The sequence below is a fragment of the Fonsecaea erecta genome, assembly GCF_001651985.1.
Source record: "Fonsecaea erecta strain CBS 125763 chromosome Unknown Scaff4, whole genome shotgun sequence".
Taxonomy (NCBI): domain Eukaryota; kingdom Fungi; phylum Ascomycota; class Eurotiomycetes; order Chaetothyriales; family Herpotrichiellaceae; genus Fonsecaea; species Fonsecaea erecta.
This window is the reverse complement of record NW_017387247.1, coordinates 2,481,894-2,498,900: the sequence shown is the minus strand read 5'-3', so window position 1 is coordinate 2,498,900 and position 17,007 is coordinate 2,481,894. Positions and strand designations below refer to the sequence as shown.

The following is a 17,007-nucleotide window of genomic DNA, read 5'->3' as shown; positions in this document are numbered from 1 at the left end:
GTCTCCGGAAGCTCCTCGACTATGATAACTCCCTCGGATATGAGTCTTGTTACAAGCATCCCTCGATCCTCACGCTTTCTCAATCACTGTCACCGTATAACATTCGCCTCGTTTTGAATCTTACGGGTCCCGCCTTTCGAAAATCGGAACAGTGACGTGTCCTCTCACGCCACGGGCGGTCGACTGCCTCGTTGCAGATATCTATTTCCAGCCACTGATCTTCATGGTTCCGTTCTCGGCCAGATTCTTATGCATATCAAATACGTTGAAGAGCAAGTGCGGCTCGTGACCCATACCCTTCTTCAAGCACTCATACTCCGCTCTGTCGAAGTAATCCTGTAGGATGGGCCGGTATTCGGGATGAGCACACTGCTTGATAATCTCGCGGGCTCGTTCGCGAGGACACATTCCTCGCACGTCTGCAAGACCCTTTTTTGCACGATCCTGTTAGCTTTGCAGGCCCGATCCAACGATAGCCGGCGGGAAAACACTCACAATTTCAGTCACAACAACGTCCAGGTCGTGCTCCGTCTGGTCGATGTGCGTGCACATTGGCACGATGCAGCTCACGCCGGTAGGATCCGTCTTGGTAGGTCGCGTACTGGGTGTATGCATGATGGAGTATTTGGACGAACGGAGGAAGTCAGCGGATCCACCCAGGCCGTTGAGCATGCGCGAGCCCATTACGCATGTGCTATTGGCATGTGCGTAGATGTCGACCTCGACGGGGGTGTTCATGCCGATCACACCAAGTCGACGGATGATTTCAGGTGAGTTCGACACTTGCTGCGACCTGAGGATGAGTTTGGAGTGATAGTTCTCCCACTGTTTGCACGTTCTTAGCCGATGGTGCGCACAAGGTGGATCTCCACATGTGTGACACTTACGCCATCATAGAAACGTTGGAATCCTCCAGGAGAGAAACGAATAGAAGTGGCAGTGGCAAAGTCCAGGTTGCCGCTGTCGAAGAGGTCAAGGAAGGAGTCCTGCAACACTTCTGTCCAAACCTTCAAGTTCTTGAAATTGGCTCCTCCTTTCTGGTAGAGGGGTCAGCAGATTCGATCCCGGAAGCTTCGTATTAATTGGGGCCTACCGCCAGACCGCCGATAACAGCGTTTGCAATGTTACCAATCCCGGATTGAAGAGGTAGCAGGTTCACGGGCAACCGGCCGTGTTTGACCTCGTGTTCCAAGAACTCGATCAGGTTGCGAGCAATAGCCTGGGAAGTCTCATCCTCGGGAGCATTTTCAGTGGTTTGATCGGGATAATCGGATTCGACGACGGCTACCACGCGCTCTGGGTCGACGGGGATATGCGGTGTGCCAATGCGGTCTTCTGGTGCCATAATCAGGTAAGGCTGTGACGAAACTCGTCAGTTATGAAGATCTGAGACGTTAAGGGTTATAACATACCTTTCTCCGTGGTGGGAGGTCAGTCATTGTGATGTCGTGTAGACCTTCGAAGCTGGGGACTGCGGTATTGAGCTCGATGATGATCTGGTGAAAGGGAGGAGGTCAGCCAAATGTCCATTCTGCACTGGAGTCTCCGTGCTGGATCTACCTTGTCGGCCATCTGAATGATCTCTGGAGACGCTCCCACACTGGCGCCAGGAATGATGCCGCCGTCCTCGGTGATGGCAGAAGCTTCGATGATGGCCACGTCCAGGCGGTTGTTGGCCTTGTGCTTGGTGTAGAAACCATACATCAAGTCGACGGGGAACATGCTGAGATGCTTGTCGAAGAACTTGATGTTGCCATTGTTGATGCCTTTGGCGATCTCCTTGCCGACCTGATGCGGAGCCCGGCGTTCGATCATGTTGAGTCGCGCCCATCGGTTCTCGGTCTCTGCTCCGGACGAGGCACCCACGAAGAGGTTGAATTTGAGCTTGCCCTGGAGACCATTTCTCTCGACGTGGTCGGCAAGGGCGGTTGGCACTTTCCTATTTCACCGCCCAAGGAGAGCGATCGTAAGCACCATGTTACCAGGTGGGTGGAAACAAAAACGCCACGGGCGACGTGGCTGGTGTGATGAGAGCAACGTACTTGGGATATCCCACGCCTGTAAAGCCCGACCAGCCGACATATGAGCCGTGAGGGAACAGGTCGATGAGGTCTTCAGCCTTGGCTAATTTCTGCTCTCTTGTTAGTCATCTTGGTTCATATCACCTAATGGGTGCCCACTGGGTCAAGCAGAGATCGAAGCTGCAGCCCATCATGCTAAATGGGCGATGCAGGAGAGCTTCAAGAAGAGCTTCGACGACAAGCCGCCTCCTGAGGCTCCGCTTCAGAGCAGCCGCAGCAGTAGCATTGGTGGAGCACGCACATTTAAGTAGCTCGCCCTCCTGCATCGACTTTTGAGGAGTGCTGAGGCGGCCATTGTGGAATGAACGGAGGACCCAACCGGGTCTTGTAAGGAGATCGAAGAAGGGAAGTAGAGAGGACGAACACCCAAAAGGGAGAAAATAAGGACCACGATGAAACCGGGGATGAGATGAAGGAGCTGGGAGAGGAGATTCTTCAACGGCAATAATAATAAGGAGAACGAGAGGGAGGCGAGCTCTCAAGAATTCCCCTGGTACTAATGGAGGTTGGAGCTGCTGCTCTCATCTATGGCTCGCGGGATTTTTCTCAATGGGCAAGCGACAACGACGAAGACGACGACAGCGACAATCCGCGTCTCGTGAGGTCGAAAAGGCAAGTAACTGGAGCTTGATGCCGCCGCCGGGAGGAAGCCCAGTTGTGTTCTGGTGTTTCGTCATTGGGCCTTTTCGCCTCGATGCTCCCCGCCGTCGGACTCGTCCGGATATGAGGCCACTACGCCTAACTCGCTACTAGGAGGGGCGGGTTGCGTCGCCTGCGCTTGTTTGGTTGGCCTGTTCAGTGACCAGCTCTGGACACAGGGAGCTAAGAGAGAGTGATCGCTCGGCAGCCGAACGACGGGATCGTCATTTGTTCTGTTACATCGTTCTTACGCAAGTCATTGCCGGTATGCCGTGCATAGACGCCATGGATTTTCCTCAATCCGGATTCCAGAGACGGCGCATTACAATCATGAGTACAGCGTAATACGAGTGCAAAAACACCAGATCCATCGATCGTACCACCACATGATCTCAGCCCTCGACCACAACTTCGAAACTCATCCCCCGAACCATCTCCGTGCCTCTCTCGCGCCCAATGTTTCAGTGGCTGCTCAACCATACATCCAACACACCCTCCCCACCGCTTGACCCGAGATTATCCTCCGACCGCTGATGGCGCCGCCCCTTTCGTCCTTTTTCCAACAAACTTGAGACGCAGGCAAAAACAAAAAGAACAACCAGACAATATTCCATTGATCCGCCCGGTGAAGTCGTTGAGCAAGACTCGCCTGCCCAACAACAGCCACATCCGATCCTGTGATGCCCAAGGCTGTGTATGCCTGTTCCAAGTAGCTGAAAACTCTCCCAAGGTGGGCTTTTTCTTGTTCGGCGAAGTCAGGCCTCATTTGAGGAAGAGAGGTTCCGGGAGATGCTCATATGTGATTTCCTCCCATGGATCGTCTTGGTTAGCGTCCTCCACGGGTCCCATGCACGCCCTGTCGAACACCTTCTCGGCCACGTTGATTCCCCCAGGAACCACCCGGATCAGCCTGACCTGGGGGCAATCTGACGAAGACTTCATTCGCCGTTCCAGATCCATGAAATACGCGCAACATCCCTCGTGGGAGAGCGCCACCAGGTTCTCGGGGAGGTTCTTCTGGGGTCGCGAGCCGGCGAATATCTGCACCGAGCTTTGCAGCCGCACGGCATCAGGGGCGTTCCACACGTTGCCATACACGAGTTGGAAATGTATCGTCCAGTGCGAGCCCCGCGCCTCCATTCTCCTGGCCACCTGGCTCTGGTAGAAGCTGTAGATGCCTGATCGGGTGGGATACAAATGGGCCGACACCGCCATCCGGGCAAGAGTCAAACCCAGCGAGATCACCGTCTCAACCAAGACCGCGAGACAGTATCCGTGATCTGGTGGGAGGCCCTCCTTTTCTTGGGTCACCTCGTCCTTGGATGTGCAAATGCCGCAGTGGCAGGCCTTCCTGATTTTGGTGAGGTTCTCCACGTACGAGGCTGAGGCATCCTCGTGAGAGAGCTTCAACGAGCGCTCCATGCGGCCCTGGAATCTGCGCAATTCGGGGAGCCAGTTCGTGATGGTTTCAATGAGACCGGCGCCGTACGACGCGGTATTGCTCTGGTTTTGGACCGACACCAGTTGCCCGTGCTCCTCGTGTCCCTTGCCATGCGCCAGACCCTCGAACATCCGTGCCGCACTGCCGATCATGGTTCCGAAGGCCTTGGACTGGTCGTGGTCCAGGTGGTGAAAACTCTTGCCAAAAACTCGGGGTAGCAGTGACTGCCATGCCACCCGACCGCCAAAGCGTGTCGTATGGAGAGTCGCAGAGTAGGTCCGGTCGATCAGAGACAACTCCTCGACGGCAGGGCCCGCAGGCTTCCATGCTTCGAATGATGCTTTAATGCCCGCCTCTGGGACAAACACCAGCGTCAGCTGTGGCTCTTGATCTGGGTGAGTGACGCGGAGTTCTTTCCCATCCTTCTGATAGACGACGATTCGCAGGTCGCACAGCCACTCGGCGATGGCTGCGAACCACGATATGATGGCGCTGCCGATGAGCGTAACGTGCTTCGCTTCTCCCTTTGTGACGCACATCAACGCCTGCAGTGCTTGGGCAATCATGCTAGGTGGGAAGACGGTGTCGATGCTCTTGACCTGCATCATTGGGTAGACGATGGGATAGGGGTCGATTTGGAGATAGTCCTCGACCAGCAGACCGAAATCCGACGTAGCGAAGATGCCGTTGCAGCCGTGCAGAGCGGCCTGCCACTGATTGAAATGGGGCGTCACATCCTCGGGCCCAGCTGCCGCGTTGGCCATGGCCATGAGCACTCTGGCTCCGTACGGTTCATGGAAGCTTTCTCCCAACGCAATCATCATGGCCAGGTGCTCGTAGGATCCCTCGTGGACGGCCTGGTCACGAATGACGTTTGACAGACCCCAGCCGAAGGACAGCTTCTCACCCGGGGCGACGGAGACGTGGACGGGGAGGTTACTGAGCGCATTGTTGATGTTTCGCTGGCCCTGGACGGATATGTTCAAGTCCCTGAATAGCCGATAGGCTACGTAGCGGGTGTAGGGGTCGACGCGAGATCCCGAGAACTTGCGCAGCGTGGCCGACGGGATCGAGATGACCGGGGGCACGTCTTTGTCGATTATGGGCATCTTGACTTTGGAGATGTGCTGAAGGAGACGGTTTCGATCTCACGAACACACGACCCTCTAAAGACGAAGGAAAAGGGCAGATGGATATTGGTGAACCACGCTTTTGAGGGGCAGGTAGGACGATACGAAGTCTGGCCTCGCTAACTAACCTCCAAAGACCCTGTGATGATAATGGTACGAATAGATCCAGCCCAGATGAGGGATACGGTACCGTGACTCAGCAAAACACACAAAGGTCCGTCTTGGATGCATTCGGTCCTATTATTGGTTGCTCGACACAGATCGGGAAGCCCAAGGTGCGGGGTGTGTCATAATACATGAAGATGTGGGCGTTTGCAGGCGATGTGAGAGAGATGACCGGGCACAACGAGGTATGTACTCTCCGCCATCGCAACGATCCATCCACAGTGTCGTCAAAGGTCAAGATAGGGAGTGCCTTTCATCAAATACAGCCTCTCTCCCCTCTCCCCATTCCCAACTTCCAGGTCTTTACTGGTTAAGGATAGTGGTTTTGTTTTCCTTTTCTCCAGGTGCGTGGGCTTGGAAGCGAAATAGAAAGGAAGGGGGCGGGCCGGCCTATTACGCAGATGTCTGAGACAAACTGATCTCATGATCTTAGCAGCATCGTGGTCTGTTGCGTCCCATGCCTTGTTGCTTGGCATCTTCTCCCCTGCTTGACCAGATAGCTGGATGGAATTCGGGAGCACTAACAAATAGTGTGTGGAATTTCAACGATGGCATCTACGGGGTGAGGTACATATAGATAATATGCCTTAATTCACTGGACAGGTAGGTTCAAGACAAGAAGACGAGAAAACAGCCGTTTCGTTCTGTGGGTGGGTGGTGTATGTAGACAGACACAGCACCGTAGATGAACGATGAGCAGCCACTGACTTTGCACCCCGTATTGGCGGGGGCAGCCATGACGGAAATATCCTTCCTCCTCTGTGGGACACTTCTCACTTGTTATTATAGGACGTTGTTTGAGAACCCATTTTAGCATGGAGAATATGTATTATGTGGAGTTTGAGATACCATACTAGCTAGTAACTATCTACTGTATATACATCACTCTGCGTCAGGATACTGTGTTGCTTGCCCAGTATCTCCAAGCCACTGCACCATCGATAGCGCCCAGGAGGCCACGTTGAAGTCGGTCTCCTGTGGATTTGTAGCCATCGGGAATGGATCTCTCGTGCGATTGAGGTTGACTCGAGACCGAGCACCAACTTCGAACCCAAGAATGGGCCTCGAGGATCCTCCCACTCGACGAGCTTCTCAGGACCATTCGTCTAGACAGCTCCCTCTTGGTCCACCGTGGCGTTTTTCTGCTCCACGATCTCCGCCGTAACGTGGAGGGACTGGCACTGGTAGTGTCTCCATTTCCGCATCGGCAAGTTGAGTGCGTACATCTCGTCGACTTCGACCACTGTGCGCGCCGCGGTCTCCGGGATGTAAAAGTACGCCCAGATGACCGTGATCAAGACGCAGCCGGCGAAGATGTAGGCGGCCTTGGCACCGAGATTGGCCGCGTCGGCCGACGTGAGCTGAGGAACGGCGAAGGTCGTGATCACGGCCGTCACGTACGACCAGAACATGGACCACGCCACCGTAGGCTCTCGGAGGGCTGGCGTGGCGATTTCCGTGGGGAGAACAAAGGCCCTGAACGCGGAGTGTCAGCATAGACTCTGAAAGAGAATGTGGACTTTGAGATAGAATGGCTTGACCTACAGGGACTGGAAAGACACGGCGTTGGCAAAGGCAAAGATGATGAAGACCGACGCGAGACCCAACCTCTCGCTGTTCGTCTTCAGTCCCGCTGCTGCCAGGCTCCCAGCCACCATGTCGAGCGCGAAGAGGACCGAGAAGCCAACGAGCGCGACGGGCCTGCGTCCGGCCTTGTCCACGAGGGTAGGTCCGATGATAGTCCCCAGAAATTGCAGGCAGGTGATGATGATGGTGATCTGGAAAGGGTTTCCGACGCCGCTCTGCACGAGGATGACGGTCGAATAAGTCCCGATCAAGATCTGGCCACCCACTTGGCTTGAGCTGAGCAGAGTTCCCGCGGTGATGGTGCGCTTGAGGTTGGCTCGATTCAAGATGTCCCAGAACCTGGTTTGCTTGCGCATCTCGGTCTCTTCGGCAATGGAGACCCGGTAAATGGATATTTCTGCGTCGACGATTTCTGACTTCTTGTTGCGGATGGCCATAAGCACGCGCCGTGCGTCCTCCATCTTGCCGTGCTGGACATACCAGAGTGGTGACTCGGGGCAGAGCATCGTCAGAAGGCCAAAGGTGACGGGGCAGGCTGCTTGGACGGCCAAGGGAATTTTGTACTGCCGCTCGTCGTTGATCTTCTCACTCGCCCACACGACAGTCGTCGCAATGATCGCTATCGCGCCGACTCCGGCAATGCAAAAGCCAACCGCGCGACCACGCACGTGGGCTGGGACAAGTTCCGCAAGGTACAGCGGCGCCGTAGTTGTCAGAATACTTATTCCAACATCTGAAACATCAGTGAGACCATTTTATGGGTGAGGCAGCAACGTCAGCACTCACAATTCCAGAATCTTCCCACCGTCATGGCACCAATATTGGGGGCAAATAGCTGTAAGAATGAGCCGGGAGTGCAGAGCAGGAAGTAGGCCCCGATAAAGGTCTTCTTCCGCCCGAAGCGCTTCATCGCGGGAGATGCCACAAAGGTTCCCATAGCCGCGCCCACGAGAGGGACGGTGACCAGCACATCAAGGTTCCGGGCCTAGAGTCAACGCATCCTCGTTAGCCCTGTTGTGAAATACTAACAAACCACCACCTACCGTGAAAGCAATCCCTGATCCTTGATACTTCTGAATGAACAAAGGCAAGGACAAGAGAGGGGCCACAAAGTTGTTGTCATAGCCGTAGAGACCCATCGAAAGGCCAACGATTATCACTGGACAAATCCACGTTAGATAGTTTCCTCGGCCAGATGAGCTTGGGCAGCATAAGATAGAACTCACTGTACACGATAACTCTCCAGTTCAACCAGCCCTCAGGATGATGAACATTGCGATCGACGGTGGCAGCATCCTCGTTGACTTCGGAGACATTCTCCTGGTGAGCTGTCACCTCGTGTTTGGCCGTGAACAAACCCATTGCTTCGGGCATAAGATTGATTGGTAGTGGCAGGATGTGGAAGAATTGTTCGACCGCTGTCTGGGACGGAACCCTGTATTTTATATAGCGTGAACCCCACAGGCCCTCAGCCTGGGGTGGCGGAAATCTCGATGTCGGACCACGACTATCCACTCCCTCCCCATGGGGAAATTCATTGCAGCCAGGGCAAGGGCAAAGTCCAAATGGGGCGAAGAAATCTGGACCAATTCCCAATAGATGATGTGCACGAGACGACTCGAAAATGGTGTACAGCCTTGTAAAAAATCCAAGCGCTGACAAAACGTGCAACTCACTAAACCCCTTGGAGAATTTGTCCAGAAACGGAATTCCCCAAACAGATCAAATAGATCCGTCCTGTCCACCTACCGAGGATCAGCACTCTGGACCGCCAGTTATGATGATGGGAATGAAAGAGCTGGCGATTTCCCGCTCGACCGGTTCTTTCACAACAAGAGCCGATCGAAAAAAATGACCGCAGTTTCAGTTACCGGGACAGCTGGTGTCCAGCCACCGTCTGCCGTTCCCGGGGAGGATGTTGTAGTGTCACCAGATCTGGAGCTGCTCTGTCGGATGCAGGGCATGAACCCGAACCCTGTAAACAAACTCCAAGCCCCAGACTTCAATTTCTTACAGGTGGGCGACCCCCCATGGCCAACAGCAAAAGCAACATAGTGACTGGATTTAGGAGTTGGCAAAGCTGCCCGTCGATCCCACCACAATTCCAGGAGGCACCGATGTCCAGGCTATGCGTTACTGGATCGACAATGTCTTCTTGAAAGGACCTCTCGCTGAACACAGAGCCAGATGTGACATTCAACGTCGACAACCTGAAGCCAAGATCGACATCAGCGAGGTGTTCGTGCAGTGCTCAGACGGAGGCCGGGACACGTTTGTCATACGGGTATATCAGCCCGAGAAGTCTTCGAAGCAGCTGAGACCTGCAATACTCATGCTCCATGGCGGCGGCTGGATCCATGGCAAACCTTCTGGCGACGAAGGTCGGTAGCGGCTACATCCGCAACTTACCACTAATTGACGGCTGAAACTGACTGCAACAACAGTCATATCGAAATTGTTCTCGTCTGAGCTGGGTGCTGTCGTTTTGGGCGTCGATTATAGACTTGCTCCCGAGAACCCATTTCCAGCCCCTTTAGACGACTGTAACGAAGCGATTGTATGGGTATGTGCTTCTCTTACCTAGCCAAGGTTCTTTGAACGCTGATGACAATGCATGAAGGCGATCCGGAACGCTGAAAGATACCAAATCGATACCTCGCGCATCGCACTATGGGGTGCTTCAGCAGGCGGAAATCTTGCGGCTGCTGTCAGCATTAGATACACCCAAGAGCGTCCAGTGACGGGATATCCCAGTCTGCGGTTGGTGAGCCTCGTGGTCCCTGTGACTGCACACCCAAAGGCACAAGAAGCATTCAACAAACAACGTCCTTTCGAAAGCAGTAGCATCGAAGAGGAAGTCGCAGACGTGCCACCGGCTCCGGAGCCGGTGGTGAAGGAGTTCGAGAAATTATATGGTATGTTGTACACCTATTGCAGGCTGTGCCAGAGAGATTCGACCATCTGACTGTCCTATCGTAAGACCTCTATGTTGGCGACTCGACCGATATATACGATCCTCTTGTATCTCCTCTGATGGCCAAAGCCATCCCACAACACCCCAAGACCCACGTCACAGTTGCCGCCTGCGATTATTTGATGCCTCAAGGTCTGGCGTACGCCCAGCTTCTTCGCTCATTTGGCACAGAGGTCACCGAAGAAATCTTACCTGGTGTTCCCCATGGCTTCACTTTTCCAATGAACGCCACGGTGACAAAGAAGTGGCTTGAGAACCAAAGAGACATCTTTATGGCAGCGTTCGGCTGTGCGGACGTTGATTCGAAGTAGAATAGATAGAAATCTTCGTGTTAGGTCGGTTCAAGAGAGATCAATGAATCGATCAATGAGGTCTGGTGGATTGCAATCATATGTCTCCTCCACACCATCCTGTGTCGAGGATGTCCAGAGATCGCTGCTAGACTCCAAGATGCCACCGTCCGCAGACCCAATTTGCAACGCCGTCCGTGTCTGAGGCGTCAGGCTCTGATATTCGTAGTGCGGCCGTGCACTGAGTGGTGGAGGTACCGTCGAGATCAAAGGCATGACTACCTCTGCAAGTTGAGGAGCGAAGATTTTCTCGTGATCCTCCTTGATGACAGCGCCCGCGAGACCACCTAGAATGTACTGATACTGGCCTCTTCCTGCTAGCATGTAGATATTCTGTGCAAGGCCGGATAGCTTTCCCAGGCCCACGATTCGTAGTTCGCCCTCTCCCAACAAGCAGATCCAGGACATCGCTGCGAGACCCAGGAGTTCGATTGATTTCTGTAGTCTGGGTGACATTCCGAGGCCTTTTCTGAGATTGGCGACAAGCTTTGTTGAGAGCTGCCATTGTCGGGTAACGACCACATCAGCTGCTTGTATGCGAGAGTACCGATGGCGCTTGAACACCGCGCCAAACAGCGTTGCCATGTCAGTTTCAGACTCGATGTCGATTTCCTCAAATGCTTCTGCATTGTCGGCAAGATGTATCTCAGTGAGGCGCCTCAATAAGTGCATGGCAACTCTACCGGGTTCATCAATGGCACCAAATGCGGACGCCATTGGCGGTATGTCCGCAATTACCCGTGGTCTCCGCGCCCGTCGTCGCCTGCCCTTGTTCGCATAGATTGCCAGAGTTGCTGCCTCTGTGTTAAAGAGAACTTGCTCAATCTGGATCTTTCTCTGCTGCTCTTCTTCGTCGACAGGCTCCACCATCTCCAGGAGAGAGAGAGCTTCATCGAGATACAGAAAGGCACGGTTGTGTTTTTCGAGGACATTATAGGCGGTGAATAGAAATAAAGAGACAATCACGCTGTCGAGCGAGGCTGGGTCCGCAAAGTTGTAATCCAAGCGTGACCTCTCCACCTGGGAGATGAGCTCTGAAAGACGCGCCGTGTTGCCTGGAGCCATGCGGAATTGGCTTGCGGCGTTCACAGTCTGAATTGACAGAAGTAGTGTGCGGAATTCAGGGATATCGCGCCATGCTGGTTCGATGATAAGACGTGAAGCGAGGCTGGCGTATGACAGAATAGGGAACACAACATACATTGTGTCAAAAAACTCGTCCAGCGCATTCCAGATTTCGTCTCCCCTTGAGAGTTCGTCACCTTGGAGCATTTCATCCGCCAATAAGCATTGGCCGCTGTTTGCTAGAACCGTATCAGTGTCAGAAATTTGCAGTCCATACGGAAGGCTCTGGCCATGAACTCCAAATTTTTCGCAATCTGCGTTAGGTAGAATGTCGTGGGTCGAAAGGCTGCCCAACTCCAGCTCCGCAGGATTTCCACTCGTTTCCGCGGGCGACGGTCCTGGCCCTTGAGAGGATGGAGAGTTCAAATCAAGCAGGTTTTCAGAGTATGGGAGAGCGCTCTCAGGAACGTATCTGTACGTGGATGGTCAGATCCAAAAAGTCTGGTGGGTACTCGTTTACCGTTACGCTTACCCCTTCCTACGTCGGCCACGTTTTCCAGGCTTCTCGTCGTAAGTGCATTTTAGGCCCGCCCTGAAACACTGCCCGCAAGAATATGCTCTCTGGGACAATGGACCTGGTCTCCATTTCGCATTTCGACACTAAGTGACGCTATCCTCAGGACTTTTTTTCGACATAGAGATCGACGGGGGATGGAGTACCGAGTACCTACCCTGACTTTCAGCCTACGACATGAGTCGCAAGCTCTCCCCGTGGGCGGCGTAGCAGCACGGCTTTGCGACGCAGGAGATTCGTGGCTGGTGAACGTGGTGAACATCGAGATGCTTGAGCAATCGATAGAGAGATGTCGAGGAGGTTAAGAGCAAATCCAATGCTCAAGCCACCGAGGTTCTCATGGCAGCTATTTAAAGCGGCGGCCGGGCTGTGGCGAGACACGCCAACCTATTATCCCGAAACCGGGGGACGCCTTTTCGGGGCACCACTGCGTAGAAGAGCCGTTGAGCTTTGAGGCTCACTAGACATGTCAGAGTAAGCAGTCCAGAGGCGATCTCAGAAGCTATTCAGAGCTTGAACAACAGTCGAGAAACAGCGATTTCATCTCGGTCTCGTCCTTCTGAGCACAGGGCGGCATCACTGTCCTCCCACTATGGACTAGTACATTTTACTCTCTTGGCATCAGATCGGCCCAATCTAGAGGACACCGAGGACACCGAGGACACCTAGGACACCTTCATTGCTCTGGCAAGGACCGGGCCAGTTGTGGTCGCAGTACGGAGAAAGATGACATTCGACAGATATGTGGGTAGCCATTGATTCGTTAAAGTATGTATTGGCCATGCAGCGTGCCGCAGATCTTCGCATACCATGGACCCGGCGCTGTAACTACCCGCCAACCCGAAGATGCAGAAGAGGCCAGCCACGAAGAGCGCTCAATCGAAGACGAGGTGGAGAAGGACAATCCCACCGACAATGACTCTAATGCTATAGTCGACCTTCAAGCTGCACGGCATGACCATCTCTTTGCGACGATCAGCCCCTTTCAATTGGATCTGTGGTCAACACGACCCTTGGTTGTCCTTGCCTCGCTCTCTCGTTCATCAAAGTCGCTAGAAACTTATGGGAAGAATCTCGGGGTCGCGTTCAAACCCGATGGAAGCACTCTGGTCATTCGCACAGCGGGGGGCTATTTGATGCTATACTCTGTGGAGAGCGACCAGACGGCCCGGGTTCTGCAACAACAGTATGGGTATAGTCAGGCAAAACGACAAAATGTCATGCGAAGTTTTGGGACCGACGAGACCGCTGGAGTCCCAGAGGTTCTACTCCGTTTCCGAAGAGCCATCAAGATCGATGCTGGGATCAATTCAATCAACGCTCTTGACTCGGAAATGATTGTGGCAACCACCAAACCTCCGGCCGTGCAGTGCATCAGGTGGGACCTTCAGAAGGATGGCTCTAATGCGGTGGCCCAACTGCTCAACAGGATGGACTGGGTCACCCAAAAATCAAGCATATCAACCATGATCCACGACAGAGCCATGAACCTTTCAGTCTGGCTGTCACAGGATGGCCATGCGTATGCCGTGCAGCGGATCAAACCCCAACTGACACGAGCGCCATCTTCAGATGACTCTATTCCGTCCTCAAGGGGGTCCACGGCCCAGGTGACCAGATTGTTTGACGGCTACTGCTTTCACAAGCCTGAATCACCAGCCTCCAGCGCAACATTCGCGAGTATCAATGCCCGGTTCTCACTCATCGCTGTTGCTACCTCGGGGGGAGAAATCATCTGCTACTCTGCAAAAGACTACGCTGGGAATATCCCGTTGTCTCACACTTTCAGGGCCTCTACTTCGCCATCATTCAGAGGCGCTATTACATGTCTTATATGGTCTCCTGACGGCTACTGTCTCTTTGTCGGTTACGAACACGGTTGGTGTACCTGGTCGGTGTTTGGAAAGGAGGGCGCTTCAACCTTCCACCAAAACCTGACGCACGCTGAATCCAATGCTGAGAAATGGCTCCTCGCTGTCCAGCGAGCGACTTGGATCGGTGCTGGCGGTGAAATTCTCCTCACCACACCAGCTGAAAACCGGATTTGGAAGTTAGAAATGTCGCGGAGCGCGGCGATGGGCTGTTTCTCCTGCGCAAATCTCGTTCGAGCTCTTCTCCAGACCCCTACCGAGCTATCAGTCTATCGTGGTCATGAGCTGCCCGACTTGACCTCTATATCGAATGAGGCATCCCTTTGGCATCATGCCGAATACCCGCATGTTTATCTTCACAATCAATGGCCTATCAAGTCGTGTGTCGTGTCACAGGATGGGAGATATGTTGCGATTGCCGGTCGCCGCGGCTTGGCCCACTACAGTCTTCAGAGTGGAAGGTGGAAGACCTTCTCCGACTTGTCGGTAGAAAGTTCGTTCGCAGTCCGTGGAGGAATGTGCTGGTTCAACCATGTCCTTGCCGTTGCAACTGAGAATACTAATGGCTACGACTTGCGACTGTACTCGCGGGAGCTCGAGCTGGGTCGTTTCCCATTGCACAACGAAGCATTCTCGATGCCCATCGTGTTTGTGGGCCCCTCAGGAGAAGACTCTCTACTGGTCTATACCTACGAGAATATCCTCTACCACTATATCCTCAACATCACCGACAGAGGTGCACAGCTTGTGCAAGTGGGCCAAATCGCTTTTCATGGCATCGTGCGTGCCCCAAGTCGAGTTCGATCCGTCAGCTGGGTCGTGCCGGATTCGCAGCTTCGAAACGGAGATCCCTCTAGAGATGTGGAATTCGCATCCGTCCTTTTCCTCGTCGACGACAAGTTGGTACTGTTGCAAGCATCTCGGAACGAAAAGGACGAGCTCAAATACGACATGCGCGTCATTGCCCAGCATGTCGAGTACTACATCCTCATGCGTGATCAGATATACTTCAACTTCAGCACTGGCCCGGATGAATCGGCGCCACCCACACCTTCGCCTGGTTCGGCCTTCACCCTGCGAAGCCAGCAAAACTACTCACTACGAGACTCTCTCTGGACATTCAGCGGTGATGAACTTCGTCTCTGGCCTGACGTGCGTGACCTGTTCCACCACGCTGCAGGAGATCTCACCACCTCACCAGTCCTATCTATGTCCATCGATTTCTACCCCTTATCTATCCTCCTCACCAAAGGTGTTGTGTTGGGCATTGAATCCGAGCTTCTGCAACGACGAGACGTCAACTTTGCACAATTCCGATCCAGCATCCGCACACAGCTTTTCCTCCCCTATATCCTTCGCCACCAACTCTGTGAAGCAAACGACACCGCCGCCGCATTCGGTCTGGCGAACCAGTACCAGAACCTCTCATACTTTCCCCATGCGCTGGAAATCCTGCTCCACAACGTCCTCGATGATGAAGTTGATCGGAAACCGAAGGTGAAGGACAAGGAGGAAGATGAGGCACAAGGGCCCCTGCCAGCTGTCCTCTCATTCCTCCAACTCGTCCTCCCACCGACAACGTACCTGTCGACCGTGGTGCAATGCATCCGCAAGACAGAGCTATCGTCCTGGCGCACGCTGTTCGCCCACCTCCCACCCCCTCTCACCTTGTTCGAACAAGCCCTCGAACTCGAGGACCTCAAGACCGCCGGAGGCTACCTCATCGTGCTGCAGGGGCTGGAGGAAGGCAACGACGAGTCCGAGTCGTACGACGCCCGCAAATTCGAAGGCTACGTTATCCGCCTGATGAAACTCGCGCGTCAAAAGGGAGACTTCGAGCTGTGCGCCGAACTCGCCAGGTTCATGATGGGCATCGATCCGAGGGGAGACGCGCTGAGGAGGGTCATCGTCGGCGTCGGGTTCAGGAACAAGCCGACACTTCTGGAGCCACATCGCACAGTATCTGGCGCGGCGACGTTGCAGATCCCCCGGTCCAGGAATAAAGATGTGGAGGCAAGCTCCGAGGGAAGCTCGAGCCCGTCGCCGGTGAGACTGAGCCCGGTTACGGGGGATTATTTCTCGAACTCACCAGGTGGATATTGAGAAAGAATACGGGATCAACAGGTAGATGTATTCACAATGGTCCCTTTTTTCTCTTAAGAGTCTGCTAGATGTTCTGCTTGCCAGTCTGTCGTCGAAGGCAGAAACCATCAATCTTTGTTTCTATCCACCCGCCATAGTCGTACAACATATACATTTTCACAGCCTCAACCCAATCTTCTAACCTGTGGACTCCTGGTTCCGCCGAACTTCAACCTCGTCCCGTCCGTCACCTTCGCAATCAGAGGCTTGATCATCCTCCCTTCCGTCCCTAGCAATGCTTTCTGGAAAGCCTCTCTTCCTGGCCCATATCCTCGAAAAATTACCTCAATTCCCGCACCTGGGGAACCGCTGTACGCGGGCTTTTTGATGCTCGACAACGTACACCATGGGTTGTTGTTGTGTTTGTTGCTTTTGCTGCCTCCGAGTTTCCACTGCTTCTCTGCCATTTTTCGGAAGGTGTATGCCGCCAGCTGGAAACTCGCGTCGTAGGATGCCTTTTGTGCATTGCGCAACCCCAAGTTGCCGCACGAGAGGGACAAGATCGGATTGCGGTTGGGCTCGGTGAACGTGATGTGCGTGTTGTGCCGGTGGGCGTAGACGTTGATGTGGTATGGCTCGTCCGTATACGAGCTCCTGACAGACGGCCGTGTGGCGGCTTCTGCTTGTGCCGATTGTGCGACGTTCCGGAGGTCTCTCTGGAAGATGGAACGCATGGAATTGTTCGTGGTCTGCGACGCGGCGTTGCTGTTTGAACTTCCGCGAAGCAGCTCGTGGAACTGGCTCAGAGAATCAGTCTCCTTTGCGGGGGCTTCTTCATTGACCTTGATGCCTAGACGTTCAGAGAGTCTGCTGGGCTGGCGCTCTGGTTCTCTGGAGGAGCTGGGGCTTGAATCTGAGATGGTGCGTCGTGACTGTGTGAGGTAGGAGTTCCGACACGACCTGCACATGGACGACAGCAAAGGGGCCCTCGGGTGGGCCATGTTGCTTTGTCTATGATGTTGTCGTTGTCGTCGTCAGACTAAAGGAG

The 17,007-nt window shown here is 54.0% G+C and overlaps 7 protein-coding genes across 7 annotated transcripts; 2 read left to right on the top strand and 5 right to left on the bottom strand.

Annotated features, from left to right (window-relative positions):
- Positions 1–201: 201 nt before the first annotated feature.
- On the bottom strand, positions 202–2,376 carry AYL99_05664 (acetyl-CoA hydrolase; the record flags this gene model as incomplete). The annotated part of the gene is made up of 8 exons (XM_018837176.1): positions 202–429; positions 496–825; positions 888–1,037; positions 1,094–1,357; positions 1,413–1,496; positions 1,561–1,939; positions 2,043–2,131; positions 2,323–2,376. 8 exons carry the CDS (start codon positions 2,374–2,376, stop codon positions 202–204), a joined length of 1,578 nt encoding a protein of 525 aa, XP_018694029.1.
- Positions 2,377–3,482: 1,106 nt separating this feature from the next.
- Positions 3,483–5,270, bottom strand: AYL99_05663 (hypothetical protein; the record flags this gene model as incomplete). The annotated part of the gene is made up of 1 exon (XM_018837175.1): positions 3,483–5,270. The coding sequence occupies one exon, from the start codon at positions 5,268–5,270 to the stop codon at positions 3,483–3,485; it is 1,788 nt and encodes a 595-aa protein (XP_018694028.1).
- Positions 5,271–6,562: 1,292 nt separating this feature from the next.
- AYL99_05662 (hypothetical protein) lies at positions 6,563–8,405 on the bottom strand (the record flags this gene model as incomplete). Its single annotated transcript, XM_018837174.1, has 5 exons — positions 6,563–6,932; positions 7,002–7,776; positions 7,830–8,028; positions 8,087–8,202; positions 8,270–8,405. 5 exons carry the CDS (start codon positions 8,403–8,405, stop codon positions 6,563–6,565), a joined length of 1,596 nt encoding a protein of 531 aa, XP_018694027.1.
- A 489-nt stretch (positions 8,406–8,894) lies between these two features.
- Positions 8,895–10,328, top strand: AYL99_05661 (hypothetical protein; the record flags this gene model as incomplete). Its single annotated transcript, XM_018837173.1, has 5 exons — positions 8,895–9,059; positions 9,112–9,424; positions 9,488–9,606; positions 9,664–9,958; positions 10,024–10,328. The coding sequence occupies 5 exons, from the start codon at positions 8,895–8,897 to the stop codon at positions 10,326–10,328; spliced, it is 1,197 nt and encodes a 398-aa protein (XP_018694026.1).
- Positions 10,329–10,358: 30 nt separating this feature from the next.
- Positions 10,359–12,078, bottom strand: AYL99_05660 (hypothetical protein; the record flags this gene model as incomplete). The annotated part of the gene is made up of 2 exons (XM_018837172.1): positions 10,359–11,904; positions 11,975–12,078. The coding sequence occupies 2 exons, from the start codon at positions 12,076–12,078 to the stop codon at positions 10,359–10,361; spliced, it is 1,650 nt and encodes a 549-aa protein (XP_018694025.1).
- Positions 12,079–12,776: 698 nt separating this feature from the next.
- AYL99_05659 (hypothetical protein) lies at positions 12,777–15,980 on the top strand (the record flags this gene model as incomplete). Its single annotated transcript, XM_018837171.1, has 1 exon — positions 12,777–15,980. The coding sequence occupies one exon, from the start codon at positions 12,777–12,779 to the stop codon at positions 15,978–15,980; it is 3,204 nt and encodes a 1,067-aa protein (XP_018694024.1).
- Positions 15,981–16,144: 164 nt separating this feature from the next.
- Positions 16,145–16,960, bottom strand: AYL99_05658 (hypothetical protein; the record flags this gene model as incomplete). The annotated part of the gene is made up of 1 exon (XM_018837170.1): positions 16,145–16,960. One exon carries the CDS (start codon positions 16,958–16,960, stop codon positions 16,145–16,147), a length of 816 nt encoding a protein of 271 aa, XP_018694023.1.
- Between the last annotated feature and the right edge of the window lie 47 nt (positions 16,961–17,007).